General features: G+C 41.0%; 1 protein-coding gene across 1 annotated transcript; it reads left to right on the top strand.

Moving 5' to 3' along the window:
* The first annotated feature begins 7860 nt into the window (after window positions 1-7860).
* Window positions 7861-20571, top strand: CCDC110 (coiled-coil domain containing 110). Its single transcript, XM_069573260.1, has 8 exons — window positions 7861-7957; window positions 8289-8393; window positions 15185-15240; window positions 15674-15739; window positions 17170-17280; window positions 17376-17435; window positions 18117-20202; window positions 20508-20571. Exons 1-8 carry the CDS (start codon window positions 7948-7950, stop codon window positions 20555-20557), a joined length of 2544 nt encoding a protein of 847 aa, XP_069429361.1. The 5' UTR covers window positions 7861-7947; the 3' UTR covers window positions 20558-20571.
* Window positions 20572-22203: the final 1632 nt, after the last annotated feature.

Genomic DNA, 22203 nt, shown 5'->3' with positions numbered 1-22203 from the left:
TAGTCTCTTTCATTTTAAATGCCTCTTTCAGATAAATATTCAAAGTTCAGATTCCATCAAGGCTAGTTCTTTATTCTCAAGGCTCACCACCACCGTCTTTACTTCCCAAAGGTGGCACCTCCAAGAGGAGACATTCAGGGGACCCTCTGGGGAGGAGAGGGGCTGCTGCGTTCCTGGGGTCCTGCTTGTATTCTCTGCTGAAAATCCATGGTTCCACTTGTGCTGTTTTCTCAACATAGTTGGAACCAGGCAACAAGCCACCTTTACCACCACCTCCAAAAGTCTCAGCTCAGCTTTCCCTGGAGTCATGGTTTCTTTGCATCTCAGACACGAACCCAATCTGGCCCCTGGCTAGCTCGGGCACCTTGCCCTTCACCATGGTGGTGCCATGGCAATGCCCCCTGACATGCATGTCTTACCTACTTCCCAAGCTTGTCCCTGGGGATAGTCAAGGAGGAGTTATGAAACCGTCCTCTCCAAGCATAAACCATGGGAACCAGCAGGCTGGGGAGGTGGGGACTGTCTCAGGTCCTTGGTCTCACCCCCTTGTCACAAAGCCATGTCTACCCGACTGCAGCTGCTGCCTCTGGGCTGGGAGCAAGGATCCTCCTATTGTCCCAGATGGAAACTAGGGCCCGTGTTGTACTGCTCTGGGATCCTCCTAAACTTCTCTGATTATTTCTGACTCTGACCGTTCTGGGGTTTTGAACTAGTGACACAAGACAGAATACCTGCCCCACCCCTCTGGGCCATTTGAGATAGAAACCGGAACCCCTGCACCAAAACACAAATTCATCCACAGAGCAATTCAAAGGAAATAGAAAACTATGTGATCAAAGAAATGATTGTGTTCAAACACATTACTTTTTTGGTTCAGATGTTAGTTTTAATTTTTTTTTTTTCTGGGAAGGACATAATCTTAAAAGTTTGGAAGCTAGAGAGCAAACGAGTGGGAACTGATTTAGGAAAGCTGAGAAAGTTAAAATCCAAAGCAGCAATGGAGAAAACTGAAGACTCAACCCTGAATCTTGAAAAGGCGAGGGAACTGATAACATAGGCATTTCTAGACTAGGGGATAAAGGTGGGGTTAATGATAATGAGGGCCACGGACAAGCTGTTTGAGAAGCACTTAATCCCCACTGTATCCCCTCTCTGCCCCTCTCTCACACACCCATAGCCTTTCCTAGTGGAAGTTTGCCTGGTATTATCTGGAGAAAGTAAAACAGCATCTCTGGAGTCAGGAAGCAAAGTTGAGGGTACGTGTAACATACTAAAAAGAAGTTAAATAAGAATGAAAGACTCATGAGAAGAAAAGTGTACATTAGACATTATGCTATACATTAATGCATACTTTATGTTAGATATCAGACAGTATTTTCCTTAAAATTATATTTTACATATTTTATAATAATATTCTTAAGTTCAGATGTTCAATAATGAGGGGGAAAAGTAGTACAGTTTGAAAAATAGTAGTAGTATAGCTCTAATCTGAAATTCAGGAGCCATATGGCTTAAAGCTGATAATTCAGTCTATGTGACTAAGGTTTGTGATTACTGTTGTTTAGTCACTAGGTCATGTCCAACTCTTTGCAACCCCCTGGAATGTAGCCTATCAGGCTCCTCTGTCTATGGGATTTCCCAGGCAAGAATACAGGAGTGAGTTGCTGTTTCCTCCTCCAGGGGATCTTCCTTACCCAGGATCCAACTCGTGTGTCCCGCATTGGCAGACAGATTCTTTACCTGGGAAGCCCCAAGGCTTATGAAGCAAATTCTCAAATTGCATGTTCACTATTTTTAATTAAAATTATTCTTTTGATCATTAAACCTAGAATTTGAACATAAAGATAAATTTATGACAATTTAACCAGTAGAAATGAATGCAACATAAAAATCATTTTAAAACATACAAAGTACAGGGTGAAAATAGCAATGTTAAAATGGAAAGGAATTAAAACTTTTTTAAAAAGTAAACAAATAAGAAAGCAATATTTCTCCCTGTACTAGCACTTTGTCTTTCAATAATGAATTCACACCTGGGCTTATATAGGAATTCATGCCACAGACAAAGAATGCCAACTGGTTTTTATTTGGCTCTCAGAATACTATATCTTCTGAGAAAACAGATTAGTCACTGTTTTTAATATTTATAAGCTTATTAAAACCAGCAATGATCAATGAAATCATCTCTGTTTAACAACTCTAGGCTCATGATTAACTAAATTGCTCTTTTTTCAGAGTAAACCCAGGATAGAGTTGCCACACCCTCTACCAATGGGACAACTGTTTGAATAAAAAACAGTTCTGGTTATCACATACATTTGCCCCTGTGTAAGCAAAGTAAAGTTAATGGCTAATATAATATGCAAACAGTTTATTTATCTCTACATAAGATAATCTAAAGTTTGTCCATCACAGGAACATTCCAAGATAGGCAGGATGGAGCTTGGGGGTTCTTCTACTAACAACCTGAGTTGCAAAAGTTTGTCAAGCTGTCCTTTAAACAGATTTGATTTTAGCCTTGAGAAACTACTACTTTATAACCATTACTCTTTATTACCATGTCATCATGGCCTAATGTCCTTTTTTTTTTTTACTTATGCTGCGATATCTGAATCTTAAGCATAAAAAACAAAATTGGAGAAAGATTGAGAGCATTCAGATAATTCAAGCAAATAAACCATTTACTTGATCTACATGAATATTTCAAGATAATTGTCTTAAGCTTCTATTCATGTTGGAGAGCACTCAATAAATACTTAGTTGACCCCTTACCAAGTAAGATATGTTGACACCGAACCCAACAAAATGGATTTTTGAATACACTGGCTATATTTACAAACTGACATTTTCAAGCTAGCTAGAATGCTTCATGTGGTGAAGGTTAAAACAAAGCACCTATCAGAAGTGGTTGCTTTATCATAATTTCTTTTGTTCAAATTTTGGAGTAATGTTATTCATCACACTTCAGAAGGGCATAAAATGATTATATACAAGTTGTTTCTGAGCCAAGGGCAAGAATATGTTGCAGAGTCTCAGACCTACCTCTTATGAGATCAAATTCCCATTTTATCTCCTTTCCTGAAGTAGAGAGAATTGAAAAACACAACATGAATTACCTATCATGTGTATATATGCTAAAGCGCACGTGTATCTGTGGTTCACTAACGCACCAAGGTTATGCTACTAATGTGGCATGAAAGAGCCTGCTTTGTGTACCATGATGCCTCACACAGGGGCACATGCTGTTCCGCCTACCCCTTCACACATCTGGGCTCCAGATGCTGCTGAGTTCCCGAGGCTTTCAGCCTTGACCCTTCCGGAACCCTGCTTCATGTCTCAAACCTTGTCGCTTCTCCACATGAAGACAGTCCTTGATTCCAGTGCTGCTTCTGCCAGCCAATGGAAAAGACTAATTGCCACTAACAAGTGCCATTAATTTTCTACTTGCCCCCCTTTATGTCAAATCAAATACTTGCGTCTTGTTCTGAAGACAGCCCTTTAATCTGAAAAAAAAAAAGACTTCAAGGGTAGGAATTCTAGATATATGGAAAAAAAAAAAAAGTTGGAAAGAGAACTTGAGGGATAGAGTAATGCACATGATCTGGACCAAAAAGGACCAAGTCTCTCTCTCTCCTTTTTGTTTTTGACTGTGCTAGGTCTTTGTTGCTACACATGGGCTTTCTCTAGACTCTGCAAGCGAGACTACTCTAAAGTGTGGTACATGGGCTTAGTTGCCCCAAATCATGTGGAATCTTCCCGGACCAGGAATTGCACCCATGTCCCTTGCATTGGCAGACAGATTCTTAACCACTGGATTACCAGGGAAGTCCAGACCAACGGTCTCTTTGACCTTAGGAAGGTTTGTCCGATCTGTAGAGATGATGATACTGAGCTTGGCTCCCTGACAGAGGCTGAAGCAATATGGAATGCACTTTCTCTGAAACGAGGCACTTCCATTAGGTAAGGCTGTGTTTGTGAATCTTACAGAGGGTGCCTATTTTTCCCACTCAGTCTTTCTGTGTCATGGACTCTTCTCAGCCTGCAAGTATGCTCACATACTCTCCACCATGCTAAAACTCTCTCTTTCCCTTATATCTATCCCTTCTCAAGCTCCCTTGATAATCCTCTGTGTATCTCTTTAGTCCAGGCAGACCAACCCCACTCTCTGAGTTTCCCCACTACACCACTATTTGTAAGTCCCCTAAGGCAGCAATCAACTTCCTAAGAGCCAAAGCTACTGGCTATTCTTAGTGAGTTGTGGGGTCTATTCTCCTATATAGACGAAATCAAGTTAAAATTAACTCCAAAAGATACCTAAAGATGGCTATGGATTTGCATTTGCACGTAGTAGCCTTTGAGATTGTCCAGTAGCCATACAAGATGTAAGTCACCAGCACAGAGTTCCCCTGACCAAAGCACTAAACTCATGACAATTGTCCAAATTTACGATGTCCCTCGTGGCTCATCTTGTAAGAATTCGCCTGCAATGTGGGAGACCTGGGTTTGATCCCTGGGTTGGGAAGATCCCCTGGAGAAGGGAAAGGCTACCCACTCCAGTATTCTGGCCTGGAGAATTCCATGGACTGTATAGTCCATGGGGTCGCAAAGAGTCAGACACGACTGAGCGACTTTCACTCACTCACTCACTTGGTCACTTTTTCACACTACTATAGACCTCAGCTATGATTAATGATAGCCTTGTGATCTCAGGGTTCTAAAAAGATCTTCTGGAGCTAAAACCCCAGAAGCATTTCAGTCTGGTAATAAATTGCTAAGAATAGCTTTGACTAGCTTGTTTTTGTGCAAGCTCTTGAATTTGTTCCAGATTCTTGATTCTGCAGCTGTTAGTCAACAGGTGAAAATGGATTCCGTAAGAAGAGCTACTATTTGAAGATTCTGAAATATTGTGACTCACAGATTTAAAAACAAACAAACAAACTGGCAGTACAGATTTTAATTCCAACCTTTAGCAATGAGCTTCACAATAAAACATAAATAAACAAATCAGACATTTTCACAGCAGTTTCCGGACTGACTGACGTGTATGGCCAGAGAAGGCATATCCCCTGACAGAAAAGTCTCCACCGTCCACCTGATATGAGGTCAAATGAAATAGGAACAGTCTCACCATACTGAGAAAATAGTACAGGTGACATGTGACACCATATCAGGGAAACAAACTTTCAGTTCTAACATTAATATTTATACCTCCTCTATACTTTTGTAAAATTTAGATGAAATGTTGCCCTATATCATAAAACTGTGATTTGCTATGGATAAAAACAAAACAAAACAAAATAAACTGATTTGTGGCAAAACTAGGGTTTCAGAATCAAGAAGTCTAGGAGAGTTAGGAGAGTTTTTGAAAAGTTCCTAAACCTTCCCATGTTTCAGTGTTTTCCATACAAATCTGGAAAATAACATTTTTCCATGAAATTCCACACTTCTCAATACCATGAAGTATAAGCTAAGAATATTTCACCAAAAACTTAATTATTGGGGCAATAATTACACTAGGGAGGGAAAAAATTGAGCATCCCTCAGAGTAAGTGTTTTGATTCTAAACTTTGCTCACCAATTTCAGCTGGGATCATCAACCTTTTTAGTGTCACAGGCCCAGGAACTATGATAGGTGGGGCCACGAGTAATCAGATAAGACTTCCCTGGACATACATTCACAAATGCAATAAATACTCCCCAAAGTGACCAAATACGTCCATTTTGGGGGTGACAGTTTCTCTCCTTAACCATCCAGTTTCTCTCTCTCACCAAAGAACAGGGTCTCCACGTGTCTCTTGGTGTGAGGCCCTCACAAGGGGCCTCTTCTGAGGGGATACCACTCATATCATAGACACTTTAATTATTAAAGATATTTTTTAAATGTATTATAACTTTGTTGGCTCCAAAGATGGGCTTGTTGTATATTAATGATAATGATTTTTGGCCAAATAAATTATTTTTTAAAGTTATTCTTTAGTTTACAAAAGAGAAATGAAGCTTGTAATCAAATGATCTTGTTGACCTAACATCTAAAATCAACTGAACTTCGAAGTAAAGAACTGCTGCTCTCATTGATGAATTGATTGGGAAGTATCTTAAAATTAGAGTAGACATCTACTGAAATTAGCACACCGGCCAACTTTGAGGTTTTTGATACTGTAGCTCTTATCATCTCCTTTTTATATCCTGTACTGAACGGTTTGGTTGAATCATCTCATTTAAATCTACAAGTAATTTCTGTGCACACATCTGCCATCCTAACCCACAAACATGACACAGACAAAGCAGCTATTGTAGAATATTACATTATATTAATTATCATGTTATTAGATATTAATATATAATGTTGCATAAAATAAACTATTTTCTAGTAATTTCTTATTTGTTATGGAAATTTCATTAGTATAGTGATTAACTTCCTAAAATGTAATGCTTTTTTGTCTATATTCTCCCTTCAAAATACTGAAGTTTATTCAGAAGAGTAATTTGACAGATACATTGATGAAAATGTTTGCAGCCCTTCAGAAAAAGTTAACTTTGTCACCATCAATCATCAGTGGAGAACCTAAGTTCTCAAAATTACAGTTTGCCAAAACTGTCTACACCACCACAAAAAAGATGGCCAAATCTTCCAGAGGCCATTTCGATAGGCTAGGAAACAAGAAATTTACAGCTAGTAAACAATGAAACTATGATAAAGAACTTCATTTCCATGAAATCAAGGCACATAATTATTACATAATAAATTATTCCATCATGACTTGAAATTCCTTACTGTGACTTAAAATCTGAACTTTCAATTATTTCATATTCCATCTATAATGGCTGTTATCACAAAATAATAACATATACTCATTTAATAGTTTCACTTAAAGAGCTCCATTTTCTGATGGGCAAGGGGATTGACTGTGGCCGGGGTCAACCCGTCTTTACTTGAACAAGCCCCTGCTTCCAAGGCAACATCCGTCTTTTACAAGTGGTTTACCCAGCCGCACAGGAAAGCAGCATGCTCTACAAACGAAGATTGGCGCCTCTGCGACAGCTCTAATGTGGACGTTTCAATACACTGCTATTGTAAGTTCATTACTGGAAATAGGGGTCTTCTTTTAACCGCAGCAAATAGATGTCCCTGTCTAGGATAGCTTGAATCTCAAGTCGCTGAAACTGACCTGACAGATGGGTTGAAACAAGAGGAACCGAAGAGAATAAAACAATGAAATGGCAATCAGAGAGATCAGAGCAGGAGGGGAGTTCCTAGGTGTCTGTGTCTCTCCAAACACTCCGCTCTGTCCACACAACTTCGGCTTAACAGGTGCTGCGTTAAGTCAGAGTCTGATCAATTTCTGGATGAGCCGGGGAGACGCGGGGGGCAGGGAGGGGGGCGCCCTAATGAGTTTGTCACTGGATTTGGGGGGCACAGCAAAGGTTGGTGGAGAAGGAAATGGCAAACCACTCCAGTATTCTTGCCTCGAGTATCCCCTAGACAGAGGAGCCTGCTGGACCGCTGTCCATGGGGTCGCACAGAGTCGGACACGACTGAAGCGACTTAGCATGCATGCCTGCAATGGAGAAGGATATGGCAACCCACTCCAGTATTCTTGCCTGGAGAATCCCAGGGACAGAGAAGCCTGGTGGGCTGCCGTCTATGGAGTCGCAGAGTCGGACACGACTGAAGCGACTTAGCAGCAGCAGCAGCGAAGGTGGGACGTTCCCAACACGCGACCGTTGCAGGCGCCGCTCGGGCGGGGCGGGCGTTTGGGACCCGGGACCCCAGACCCCAGCGCGCATCTTTCTCCTTCCCACCTCCACCGCTGCGCGAGCCCCCACTGCCCCTCGCGCGGTCCCCTCCACCCCGTTGCCAAGCAACGAGATGCCTGGGCTAGCCGCAACCGAGCAGAATGCCTGGGAGGAGGGAAGGCAGTTGGGAAGAGGCCTTGAGTAGCAGAAATGAGCCCGGGTAAGAGCCAGGCTGGGGTGGAACTGGCCTTTGAGGGGGCGCCCTGGGAGGTGGACGGGTACTGGAGAGCGCCGCCTCCCCGACCCCGGCCCCTTTACTCCCAGAGCGAGTCCGGTCTGGGGTGCGGATCTGCAGGACCAGCCGCGCACCTCCGCCGGCCAGGAGGAAGGCATCCCGGCGCCCGCCCAGCCTCCGGCCCAGCGCGCCCTCCGGTGGCCGCTCAGCGCGCCCGCGCCCCGCATCCCCAGGCCTCGTCACCCTCCTCCCCAGGCCTCGTTTCCCTCTTCCCGGCAAAGCCAAAAGGCTGAAGCCCAGTGCTGTTTTATTACAGAAAAGCGTCCTGAGGAAGAGGATGAGGTTGACTGCGTCCTCCTTTCAGCATCCAAGATCCTAAATTCTTCTGAGGGAGTAAAGGAAAATGGTAGCAGTGAAACAGGTAAAAAAAAAAAAACAAAAAACCGGCCAAGCTCGGCCCGCAGTGATGCTTCTGCCTTTTTACTGTAGCAAAACTACAATAAATGACGTAGCAACCAGTACGCCGCCTAAATCCCCTGGCCTAGCTGATGTACTTCCGGTAACTATTCGGCTGGTACTAACAGTAACTAACACAGAACATTTCCTTTGGGCCACGTGCGGTCCTGAGCACTTAAATGGATCAACTTAATCTTCACAACAACCTTATGAAGTAGGTACGACTGTTATATTACAGGTGAGGAAACTGAGGCACAGAGAGGTTAACTAACTCCCCAAGGTCACACAGCAAGTGATAGAGCCAGCATTCAGCAGGGTAGCTGCAAATGTCCAGGCCTTAACACACCTGCTACACTATACTGCTTCTCTGAATATCAAATAAGAAATTGCTGATTTGTCTGGACAATCACTAAAAAGATAGCAATTCTTTCCAAAAGAATTGCTTTTATAGTAAATATCTGTGGACTACCGGAAGGGTGTATAGGGAGGGTGTTTGAAATAATTAAAGAGCTGCAGTTTTCAAGCTCCATATAAACCATAAATAAGATGTGTGGGGGTTGGGGGGGGGGCATCTAAGCACTCTGAAGTTGGAGTCTGGCTTCCTCCAGAGAGGCTGCAGGAGGCTCCAGGGCTCTCAGAGGGGCCTGGTGTTCATGAGAGATGTCAGGAGAGGCGCAGAGTGCTGGGGGCGGGAGGCTGTCTCTAAACTAATGGGCCATGTTCGGATCTACAGTTGCTCCTAAGCCACACAGGACACGTGGGCCATCTCCACACAGAGGGGCTGGGAGAAGTAACCGGAGACCTGAGGTCAGGACAGGTTTGTCCACCTTCAGAAACCAGGGACCTTCACAAAGGCTTTGTTAAGGGCTCTGAAAACAGGGCTGGCACAGCCACACCCCTGTAGACAAAGACAGCGGGTTGCCCGTGACCACCAGGATAAGCCATACCTCAGTGGCCCCCATGGGGACAGTGGGCTGACCTGCCCCTTCTCTGCTCTTCTAAGCACAACCCATCTTCTGGGGGGAGGCCAGGCAGGCACCCCTGTGCAATGTGTGGGTGGGTGGAGGTGGTTCCCGAAGTCCTGACCCAGGGAGAAGTCCTCACAGGTGGTTTAGACAGTTCCACACCGCAGGGAGCGCGTTTAAGGTCAGAAGAGACTGAGGGCCTTGAATTTGGCAAGACTGTGTTCTCCAACGTGAGCGAGATGTAAGGCTGTGTAGGAAAATGCCAGCATTCACAGAAAATGACGTTACATACAAAATAGCACATAGGCTTGGCTGAGAGAGCCTGTCTTTCTTGCTAGAGCATGGTGGGTATAAGGGCAGGGGCTCAATCAGTGAGAGATATTCCAAGTCAGGCGTGATGAAGGATGGCAGGGATCTTCTGCCTACAGCTAAAGACGAAACTAGGACGTGTGACCCTGTGCCCCACCCTCTTTCTGTTCTCTTAGCTACATTTCATCATCACCACGAGATCTGTTCTTTGGGTACTGACCAACAGAACATTAACGTGATTTGCATAAATAACACCGAATTACAATGCTCTGCAATAGTTCTCAGGTCTCTGATTTTAAGTAGTTAATATATGAAGTGGTGGAGTATATGGAATGTCAGAGGTGGGTGGGGAGTGAGCAATTTTATTTCAAACAGGATGGGAGGAGACTTCATTAGCAGATGACATCTGGGCAAAGGCCTGAAGGAGCTCAAGGAGTTGTCAGTGCAGATTTCTGGGGAAAGAACATTCCGGAAAGAGAGGAGAACAGATGCAGGGGCCCTGAGGTGGGAGGAGGCCTGGTATGTTTGAGGAATAGCTAGTGATGGGGGCAGAATGAGCGAGGAGGAGGAGGATGGCAGGAGGGTTCAGAGAGGAAACTGGGCTTTGCAGTTCCATGTACGATGAGAGGGCTTGATCTGAGCAAACCAGGAAGCAGTGGAGAACTGGAGCAATCATCCCTGCTCTCCATCTCAATTAGAAATTTTAAATTTATCAAACCATCATCATATTGATAACATCCTTGCTGCTGCAGTAATATTAGTAACATTTTCTTGAGTACTTACTGTATGCCATGCACTGTGTAAGGCTTTGCCTAGAAACTAGACACTATCCCTCACAGCAAGCGTCTGGCGAAGTCAGGCTTCCAGCCCAGGTAGCCTGGCTGCAGAGCTCCCGGGACAGAGCCTTGTGCAGGGACATACCCTCCCCCGTGCCGTACATTTCCCCCAAAGGAGTTACTCCCGTCCTACACACTCTATCCTCTGTGCCCCTCACTAAAAGGGGAGCTTCACATGGGCAGAGATGTTGCATGTTTTGTTCAACTGTAAGATCGCCAGCACCTTAGACTGTACTTGATAGATACAAGGTGTTCAAAAACAGTTGTTGCATGAATGAATGAAGGTTTGGATGGAGCAGCTCACAAGGCTTCAGAAAACAATTCCTTCTAGGAGTGAATGGGAATTGCCACACCAAAAATCAGTGTTTGAACCTGAGAATTAAAAAGCTTCAATTACGGAGTATCTAACATCATATATAGAATTATTACCACATCGCATTTTAAAAATTCAATTACTCTCCCTGCTCCGTTAGCTACAGCTATGTCCTTAAAACTTTCTCTATACATTGAATGGGCTGCCCTGGTGGCTCAGTGGTAAAGAATCCACCTGCCAATGCAGGAGACTTGGGTTTGATTCCTTGGTGGGAAAGATGCGCTGGAGAAGGAAACGGCAACCCACTGCAGTTTCTTGCCTGTGAAGTCCTATGGGCAAATCTGGTGGGCTATAGTCCAAGGGGTCAGACATAACTTAGCGACTAAACAACAAAAATATGTCTACTATGACATAAGCTCCTTTAGACTTTAGAATAAATTCCCCATATCTTTACCTAAATTATCTCAAAAGGCATCCTGTTGCAAACCATCTTGTTTTTAAATTCCGACATTTAAATATGAAACAGCTAGAGAATTTAAGTTGAATCTAATCTGAATAATATTTCTTTCAATCTGAATAGAGATTAGGCCTCTTCAGGACTGGCACCACATCCTCTACTTAGTCTAAATATTTCCCAATATTGTACGTTTAGCAAGGACTTAATAAACCGTGATGTGTGATTCTGTTCCCTCTCCTGTGCTTCATTCATAACTTCTCTCCAATTCTAGAATCACAAAATCCTATGTGGTTCTTTAAGTATTGATGAATTTTAAAATCATCTTCCCATTGGGAGTAAGGAGCAGCCAGTGTCTCTGAAACTCATAAGAAAAATAAAAAGTTCTTTTGATAGCTTTTTAAAATAAATGACTCTGTCTGCCTAGCCTGTATCTTCACTGAATCATCAGAACTTTGCTGGAGAAAAACACTCACTTCTGAGTCATACTGTGGATCTCAATGCTATTTGGAAAAGTTACTTTATTTCCCCAGAAAACACTTTATCAAGCCCCCTCCAAGATAACTATTTCACTTTTCTTGTTTCATGAAATCTCCAGCACCTCTCACCACTACCTCTCAATGGGCAACATGATCTCATACTGTATGAAAAAATTAGAAGCAGTCAGACCCAAACACCCTGACCCTCAACCTTAAATTCTGCTAAGCTACCTGGCTGTGTCCCACATTCTCTGCCGCCCCCACTTCCATGGAAGGACTGTCCCTGCTCCATCACAGGCCATTTCTTCCAGATCATATCTCTCCTGGAATTCTGTAGTTCTTAACTTTGGCCTCACTCTCCAGAATTATTATTCTTCTCCATTTGCACTACATGGTTTCCATAGCAAGCAGGTAGATTAGACTCTCTCAAGTTAAAAAATTTCTTGGACCTTCATATCTCTTCCCCCAAATGCCTGCGCCCACCCAGGCACCTTATCCACTGCCACAGTAAAGCCAGAAAATGCTGCCTATATATATATCCAGTGCCACAAACCTCCACCTTCCACAGGAGAATGAGATGGAGGGAGGGAGGTCCATGTAGAAGCCGTCTAGAAAGTCCATGCTCTTTCCTTAAGATCTTCATTCGCTTCATCTCTTAACCAAGTCTTTGGATTTCTTTTTGCCCCACATTTCTTACTCCATCTTAGCAAAAGGAGTCCTTATATTCAGCCGTAAGCTTGCAAGTCCTAACAAGACAAAGGAAATCTGCGCAGAAAAGGGAGACTGTTGCTGCGGGTGCAGGAAGAGATAAAATTGTGAATAGGAAATTCATTAAGAATAAAGCTAAAGCCTGGGAATATTTACAGCAATAATATCTTATCTTCAGGTTTAAATAGTTTTGTGAGAATTATAGTTACAGAACAAAGTGTGAACATCATGAAACATGAAAATATCACTATCAAACATCATGACAACTGGGGAGGAAGGACGAGGCCAATTTTCTCATCATTTACCCCCTTTTTTGGCACAGATGGAGTGAATCACACTGAATATTCACATCAGAAATGTATGTTATTTGCAGGCGGCTTCTTTACCTGCTGAGCCATCAGGGAAGCCCCACTTAAAACATAAAATTTCCAATCTCTTAATCTATTTCATGACCCATTTCCAATATTTTATTAGAGGGCTCTCATAAGAAATAATCTCTCATGTAGTGAGTAAAAATCTGAATACTAGCAATAAATTTGACTATCTGCAGTTTTATCAAATAAAGTCTAATATTATTATTTAAAAGTAGAATGTATAATATGATCTCATTGATTGAAAGTCATTTGTTTTCTTCCACATATGTATCTAGACAGCTGACTAAAGGGTAGGTACCTAAAGTGTTGTTGTTGTTGTTGTTGTTGTTTATCAGTCGCTAAGTCGTGTCTGACTCTTTGTGACCCCATGGACTGCAGAACACCAGGCTTCCCTGTCCTTCACTGCCTCCTGGAGTTTGCTCAAACTCATGTCCATTGAGTCAGTGATGCTATCTAACCATCTTATCCTCTGTCACCCCCTTCTCTTCCTGCCATCATTCTTTCCCAGCATCAGGGTCTTTTCCAATGAGTCAGCTCTTTGCATCACATGGCCAAAGTATTGGAGCTTCAGCTTTAGCATCGGTCCTTCCAATGAATATTCAGGGTTGATTTCCTTTAGGATGGACTGGTTTGAGCTCCTTGCTGTCCAAGGGACTCTCAAAAGTCTTCTCCAGCACCACCAATTGAAAGCATCAGTTTTTCAGTGCTCAGTCCTCTTTATGGTCCAACTCTTTCACTCGTACATGACTACTGGGAAAACCATACATAGGTTTAACTATACGGACCTTTGTCAGCAAAGTGATGCCTCTGCTTTTAATACACTGTTTAGGTATGTCATAGCTTTCCTTCCAAGGAGCAAGCATCTTTTATTCTGGATGGTGAGATTCTAGGTGATATATTCGGAGAAGGCAATGGCAACCCACTCCAGTACTCTTGCCTGGAAAATCCCATGGATGGAGGAGCCTGGTAGGCTGCTGTCCATGGGGTCCCTAAGAGTCGGGCACAACTGAGTGACTTCACTTTCACTTTTCACTTTCATGCATTGGAGAAGGAAATGGCAACCCACTCCAGTATTCTTGCCTGGAGAATCCCAGGGACAGAGGAGCCTAGTGGGCTGCCGTCTATGGGGTTGTACAGAGTCGGACATGACTGAAGCAACTTAGCAGCAGCAGGTGATATATTCTTTTTTCATTTGCATTTTGATCTATTAATATTTGAGTTCATCAGAAGAGGTTATTTATTTATTTTAAAATTTTATTTATTTATTTTAATTGGAGGCTAATTACTTAACAATATTGTAGTGGTTATTTTAGAGTTTGAAAAACTTTGGGATGCCTTACAGGACTGGTCCAGACCTTAACTTGAGTGCCTTTTCTCCTGTCTGAGATGAACATTTCTGACTACCATTTCACTCCCAGTAAGATGCAAAGCTGAGCAGTAACCAGATGGACTCATTGTCCATCCCTGCCCTGTGATGAAGGTGGGATTCTTCAGTTGGCCAAATGACTCCAGGTTGTGAACCAAAGCTGCTCTCTCAGTGATAAGGGCCAGATTGGGACAGGATGGGAGGGAAGAGGCTTTGCAACCAGTTTCTATAACATCTGGCAGACTTCCATTCCAAAGGAGCTATGCTGAACTCTTTAGAAACCTTCTCTTAAACATCAGAAATTGCCAGCCTAGGGGGGACATTCTAATGTAACTTTCATTTCATTCAGGACATGTTTCTAAAATTTTTTAAATAAAATTTTTGCATATGTCATGAAATTTGAAAACATTATATAGTGTCTCTGGCAGATCTATGATCTGTTTTTTAGGAAAGAACACATGAATCTTTATAGCACTTTGCTTAAGAACATGATAAGACCTATGTTCTATTAATCCAAACTGTTTTCCAGATTAAGGAAGAAAAACATCACATGGCTGTTTCATAGACACTGAGACCTACATAGTACTTTGCCAAGGGTCTCCCATCATATGAGAACTGTTCATTTTTATACCAAAAAATATATAGTTTATATCCCTGAAACAAACAAAGATATCTAAGTTTCAGAGTAGTCTAAGTTTGGTGTTACAAGTTAATGATTTATTATAAAAGTAAAACCACTGTTACAACCTCAAGTAGGTGGAGTATTTTAAGTCAGATGAAAATTATTTCTTAACTCGTTATATAGGTAGCACTGGGTTTTTCCTAATGTGAGTATCAGTTGTCTCATTATCTCTTTGCCTCACCATCCAAAAAGCTAAAAGATTGCTTTCCATTAACATTGTTTAAAAATAACAAGAATTAAATCACATCATTTTTCAATTTTACTTTTTAGAACACGGCTGTGTATCAGAATCAGAAAATCAAATCCAGCCACAATCAGCATTGAAAGTGAGTATATTTCATTTTCTCAGAAAACCTATGTAAAGTCTTTTCTTTCTTAGAAAACTTGAGAGTGAGCAAGAATGATTAAGAATGTAACCCAGCCACCTGACTCTCCATATGATCCCTGTAATAGACAACTTTGAGGGATATCTTTTTTAAATTCTAACAAAGTGTGCATTCATGCGTGCTAAGTTGTTTCAGTCATGTCCGACTCTGTGCGACCCCACGGACTGTAGCCTGACAGGCTCTTCTGTCCATGGGATTCTCCAGGCAAGAATACCAGAGTGGGTTGTCATACCCTTCTCCAGGGGATCTTCCTGACCCAGGTCTCCTGCATTGCAGGCAGATTCTTTACCATCTGGGCCAGTAGGGAATCCCATAACAAAGTGTATGTTCACCTACAGATGTTCAATTGCATCCCTGTATAACTTTGTTATAGGCCCTTCAGCAACAACTGGAATCGTTTCAGGCTCTCCGAATACAGACTCTGCAAAATGTTAGCATGGTATGTTTCTTTTAATTTACATAGAAAATATCCAAACTGAGGACACCATCATACATGTCTAAGCTGACAACCCCTAACCACTTGATTACTTGAAACTAAATGTGATAAAATAGAGCTGCAATCTATTCTAGACCCCAAATTTGGAGGAAACTACATTCTGTTATACCTGTATTTTTTTTTAACAAAAAGTATGTTTAAACTGCTACCTATATACAGTCTACAAATAGGGACTCTCGTCATAATTGATAGAAAATATAACTCAAAGTAAGGGGAAAGTGCACTTTGTTAGCTCTGGTAATGAAAACCCCAGGGATGGTGCACTTGCTGCTGCTGCTGCTAAGTCGCTTCAGTCGTGTCCGACTCTGGGCGACCCCATAGACGGCAGCCCCCGTCCCTGGGATTCTCCAGGCAAGAACACTGGAGTGGGTTGCCATTTCCTTCTCTAATGCATGAAAGTGAAAAGTGAAAGTGAAGTTGCTCAGTCGTGTCCAACTCTTTGTGACCCCATGGACCACAGCCTACCAGGCTCCTCTGTCCATGGGATTTTCCAGGCAAGAGTACTGGAGTGGGGTGCCATTGCCTTCTCCGCATAGTGCACTTGGGGACATCTTTATCCATATAACCAGGACTATATCATCTGAGAACCAGCCTCCCTCCTTATCATGGTTCTGCTTTTGACAGTATCGGATTCTCAGACTCTAGGTGGTAGCAAAAGGGTTGCTAAAAGTTCTGGCCTTTATCTTTCCAGACTCTAGTTAGAGAAGAGACTGTGCTTTTCTCTCTTAGCACTTTGTCCTGATTCTGATGGCCCCACATGTATTCTTGAAAGCAGTCCCTGTTCAGAGGGAGGCAACGCTCTAACTGGTCACATGCTCACCCCTTGGAGCTGGAGGTGGGCTCTCTACCATTGCCAAAGGCACAGGGACTTTATCCAGAAGAAACAAGGGGTAGTGTTAAGAGGACAGGGTGTGGATACTGGGGATACAAAACTCAAAACTTCCAACTAGAGGGTTGTAAACCCTCTATAAACTTCATCCTGATATTCCTGTACTAGAAGCAAGTGCAGGGAAATGGGAAGAGAAGATAAAATCCTCCTGAGGCTGACACAACAGATTCCACTCTGATGACAGAGATCAAGGATCTCTGATTTATTCAACAACATAAAAAGCAAACATCTAAAGTTATTTTAATTCAGAAGATTTTACTTTCCTCAGTTAAGTCTTTCTGATTTTGTAATCACATAGTAAAGGCATACTGTTCTTAAAGATTCCTTCAGTGATAGAGATTATAATAAGTTTAACTTATTTATATTTTATATGATGGCCAATAATTTTTATGTATAGGAAATTTAAAGATATCTTTTAATTATAATATCTATTATTCTTGTGCATTCGTAAGTTTATAAGGTCTGATATTCTTGTCTTTTAAAGGTACAGTCTGAAATCAGTGAAATATTGAACAAAAGTATTATTGAAGTAGAAAACCCACAATTTAACCCAGAAAAAAATCTAGTATTCAGCACACACAGTGAAACGGCTTTGGTATGTTCTTCAATATAAAGTCATTTCTACATTTCGGTACTTCAGAAATGTTACAACCTTTGATCTTCATCTTTACGTTCTCCCCTTCTTCACAGGATGATTGGATTGTCAGAGGTGAAAATAAGGAAACTCCTGTCCTGAAAACCCTGAAAGATGTATGTTTACCTCCTCCATACTTCTACAGTTTTCTTGTTTCTCTTAGAAGAGCAAATGAGGGGCATTTGACTTAGTCCAGATATCTAAAGAGTCCCAAGTAAACGGAAATGCAAGGCAGCTTTTATGGCCTTTCTGTCCACTTATGAGTTCTCCTACTTTTAGGATTGACTTAGACCTAGAGTGAATTCTCTAGAACAGCTCCAAACCAGAGTCACTGTGTCTCCACTTATTAGAACTCACATTTCCAGAACAGTCACAGCCCTAGATACACTTGAAACTAGGAAGACAGGCTAAGGTTGACGTATAGAAGGAATGAAAATTTTCATTTTCTTTAAACTTCCCTTCGAACTATGGCTGCTCTCTTCCCCATCAATGTATGATGGTCTCTTGAGAAATGCTAGATTTCTATTTCTGAAATTGAGGGGTTGACCCTGCTATCTCACTACTTGAGAAAATAAGTATAATTTCTAAGCAACCTGTGAAGACCAGAGTTACAGACCTCAAAATAAAGGTAGATTTTCCTGCAGAAAATGAATCATACTTGTTAGGCTTCTCTGCTGAAGAAATGGATAAAATGTTCATTCTGGTTGTAAAAATATATCCTCCCCAAATATTGTCTTAATTTGTTGGTCATGTAGCAAATGATAGTACATTTACAGTGTGATTTTTATTTTTACTAGCCTGTAGAGAATCAAGAAGAAACCCTTTCTACGGAGAAAATTCACCATTTTGAGGATTCCAGGACTCTTCATTCAGCAGAAGAAAAATTCAGTAGTGACAGTATTGACAGTCTTCCTCAAAGTATAGATGTTCCATGCCAGATACATTTCAAGGACATATTAACTCTGAGAACTTCAACAGATAATTCAGCTTCAGAAAATTCTGACAGGTTGAAGGATTATAATAACTTTTATAATTTTCTACCTAATGCACCTCAAAATGGGATGTCTCAAGCTGAGACATTAATTCTGGATAAGTCCAGAATGACAATGCCTTTTGTCAAGAATGCATTTTGTGAAAATTTAGATGATATTTGCCATTCCATCAAACAAATGAAGGAAGAGCTTCAAAAGTCACATAATAGGGAACTGGCACTTACAAACGAACTGCAGACTTTAAAAGCTGTTCCAAGGCATGGGAATTATGACCTGCCCCCGGTTCACAAGGAAAAAAACCATTTCATTAAGGAAGAAAATATTGAAAGTAACTTAAGTGAAGATATAAAATCAAAGAGAATTTTGGAATTAGAGGCATTAGTAAACAAATTGCTTCCACTTAGGGAAACTGTGTCAAAATTCCATGTGAATTTTTGTAGGAAATGTAAAAAATTATCTCGGAGCGAAATACACAGGGGGAAAAGGAATGAGAAAAACAATAAAGAAATTCCTATCACTGACAAGAATATTGGAGATTTAAAACTCCATTCCAGAGTCCCGAGACATACATTGGCATTCTTTGACCCAACAAAATATGAAATGAAAGACAAAGAAAAACAACCATTTACAGTAAAACGAGGATCAATAATATTTGAAAATGAGAAAACATCCAAAGTCAATTCTGTTACTGAGCAATGTGTAGCAAAAATTCAGTACTTACAGAATTATTTGAAAGAATCTATGCAAATACAGAAAAAAGTAATGAAACTAGAGAATGAAAACCTAACCCTTAAAACAAAAATTAAACCTCTTGTCTTTACCACACAATCTCTGATACAGAAAATTGAAATGTATGAAAAGCAACTTAAGACATTGGTTGAAGAAAAGAATACTCTCCAGTCCAAGTTAACTAAAACAGAAGAAGATGGCAAAGAATGTCTTAAAGAATTGAAAAAAATAGTTAGCAACTATAATGTTCTCCAAGGACAAAACAAAACCCTCGAGGAAAAACACAGTCAACTTTCTTTGGAGAATCAACAAATAATAGAAGCATTAGATCAACTGAAAAGCAAGGAACACAAAACTCAAAGTGATATGGCCATTGTCAATAATGAAAACAAACGATTGAGCATAGAAATGGAATCAATGAAAACAAATATTCTATTGATACAAGAGGAAAAAGAAATGTTAGAGAAAAAAACACATCAGCTTCTAAAGGAAAAAGGTGCACTGGAAAATGAACTGAAAGAAACCCGCCTAGAGACAGCACAGCTGAAAGAGAAAGAAAGACTGGCAAAAATCGAACAAGAGACACTTCTTCAAATAGTAGAAACAGTTAAGAATGAAAAGCTTCATCTTGAAACCACCTTACAAGAATCTACTGCTGCGAGAGAGATGATGGCAAGAGAAATTGAGGATATTCAAACATACCAGTCTACCGCAGAAGAGAATTTTCTGCAAGAGATAAAAAATGCAAAGTCAGAAGCAAGTATTTATAAGAATAGTTTGTCAGAAATGGGCAATGAATGTGAACTGTTATCAAAAATGGTAATGGAAATTAAGACCGATAATCAGCTTCTAAAAGAAGAACTAAAAAAAAATAGTCAAGAAAGTATAAAATTTGAAAATAGCATCAGTAGACTTGAGGAAGACAAAATACTCCTAGAAAACTATGTAAGAAGTATAGAGAATGAAAGGGACACCTTGGAATTTGAGATGCGGAATCTTCAAAGAGAATATTCAAATCTAAGTGAAAAAATCTGCAGTCACCATATTGACCTCTCAAAAATGGGTCACGTTTCAAGGAAAGATAAATTCCATTTTGACATCTATGATATTTATGAAGACACCTCTAGTCCTGGGAATAGGCCTTTAGCCCTTGGTTTGAAAGGTATGTGTATCTTGGTGGATTCATAGAAATGTATTTAAGATTTCTTTTGTTTATCAGGCATTAGCCAGAGGACAGTAATAAGAAGGCAAACATTATTTTTGTAAGATTTGTATCCAATTCATTACACAGTTGAATTACTTAGAGATTTTGGTCCTTTGATGAGATGTGTTATTTATACTACTTCTATATATTGTATATGGCTAAAGCAATTTTGGTAGCAAGCAGGAAATTTTGTTAATTATTATTTTTCCACAGGACACTTAGCAGTCCCATCTTTTCAAAAATTCTCCTTTTTTTCCCCCCAGGAACTCCAAGTAAACTGTATCAACTGCTTCCATCCAAGACATGTAAATAAATTTCTGAAAACAATATTTCAAAATCTTTCATCTGGGTACTTTTTTCAACAAAAAGCTTTAAATTTACCTCCACATATGATCACAATTACCTTATAATTGATTGGGCTAATTTTTTAATTAGAAATTGGAATTAGGTATATATTCTCATGCTGTCAAGAACTATAAACACCTTGAAACTTTATCCAGTTTGTAAGCAAATAATGTGTTATAACCTGATGCAGTGTTGTGAGTTCCAGTGGAAGACATGAGAATCCTGGATCAGAGACAAAAGGAGCTTGTTGCTCACAGCAACAGCAGTAGGCAGAGTAACAGCACTTTCCCATGGGTTCTTCCAATTCCGACAGGCAACATGAAAAAAGTCACACAGTAGTTATTACAAGAGAGAACTCTGAGCTTTTCCTTTAAATACAATAATAGGTCAAATAGCCATTTTAATGTCTTTATTTGCTAATTCCATCTTCTCTACCACTATGGGGTTCATTTCTATTGACTGATTTTTCTCCCCGTTGTGAGTTACGTTTTCCTGCTTCCTGGCACGTCTAGTAGTTGTGTTTTGTTTTTGTTTTTAAACTGGAAGATGGATTTTTTTTTTAATAATTGTATTTACTTGTTTATTTTTGGCCGTGCTGGGTCTTTGTTGCTGCGCAGGCTTTTCTCCAGCTGCAGTGTGCAGGCAGCCCTGGCAGGTAGGCTTCAGCAGTTGCTGCTCGTGGGCTCTAGGGCACAGGCTCAGTAGTTGTGACACACACAGGCTTAGTAGCTCCATGGCATGTGAGATCTTCCCGGATCAGAGTGCAAAACTGTGTCTCCTGTATTGCTGGGTGGATTCTTCACCACTGAGCCACCAGAGAAACCAGGATTTTTGTGCGTTTTCCATTGTTGAGCGCTGAATTTGGTGTCTTCCTTTACAGACTGTTGGACCTGGTTGTGCTGGGTTGTGCTTGCTTCTGTTAGAACTGGTTGTACTTACCTCTCTTTCAGTCAGATCCTTTTGAGCCTGGTTTTTTAGACTTTCATTAGGGTGGGTGCAGAGTAGCCTCTAGCCTACCCTAGCAGCTCTGGAGCCACCGCCGAATGCAGAGGTGGGAACACCCTAGCCTTGGCTTGTTTGGTGACATTTATCACTATGTAACTAAATGAATTTTTATTCATTTATGTCTACCCGGAAAAAGCTTAGCTACTCTGAGACAAACGTATTCCCCTCTGAGGCTCATGATACCCCTGATACTGTCTTTGAGATGTTCATTCCACACTGTCCTTTGGATAGGAAATAAAAATCTTAAATATTCCTTTAGAAAACATTTTTCAGTTTTCTTTAAAAATTTATTCTTTTAGAAAAAAAGTAAACAGTGATGAGGCATGAAATAAAAATACACGTTTGACAACAGGAAAACTTCTCTGTACCCTCTGAATCCCTTCAAAAGTCACATGTGTATCTGGATTGACCAGGCTTCTCCACCATTGGAAAAAATTGGATCTTGAAGCAGAGCACTGCAGCCTCTACACATTCTGATTTTCAGCTCTGGGAGGCCTAGAATGGCAGAGGGGACGAGTACTAAGAAAAAAACCATGAATCAAAAATAACTCCCCCAACACATTGTACTAATCAGTTCAGTTCAGTCGCTCAGTCATATCTGACTCTTTG

This window comes from Ovis canadensis, chromosome 26, assembly GCF_042477335.2.
Source record: "Ovis canadensis isolate MfBH-ARS-UI-01 breed Bighorn chromosome 26, ARS-UI_OviCan_v2, whole genome shotgun sequence".
Classification (NCBI taxonomy): Eukaryota; Metazoa; Chordata; class Mammalia; order Artiodactyla; family Bovidae; genus Ovis; species Ovis canadensis.
Note: the sequence above shows the minus strand (reverse complement) of the source record. Positions and strands in the feature narration are given on the sequence as shown.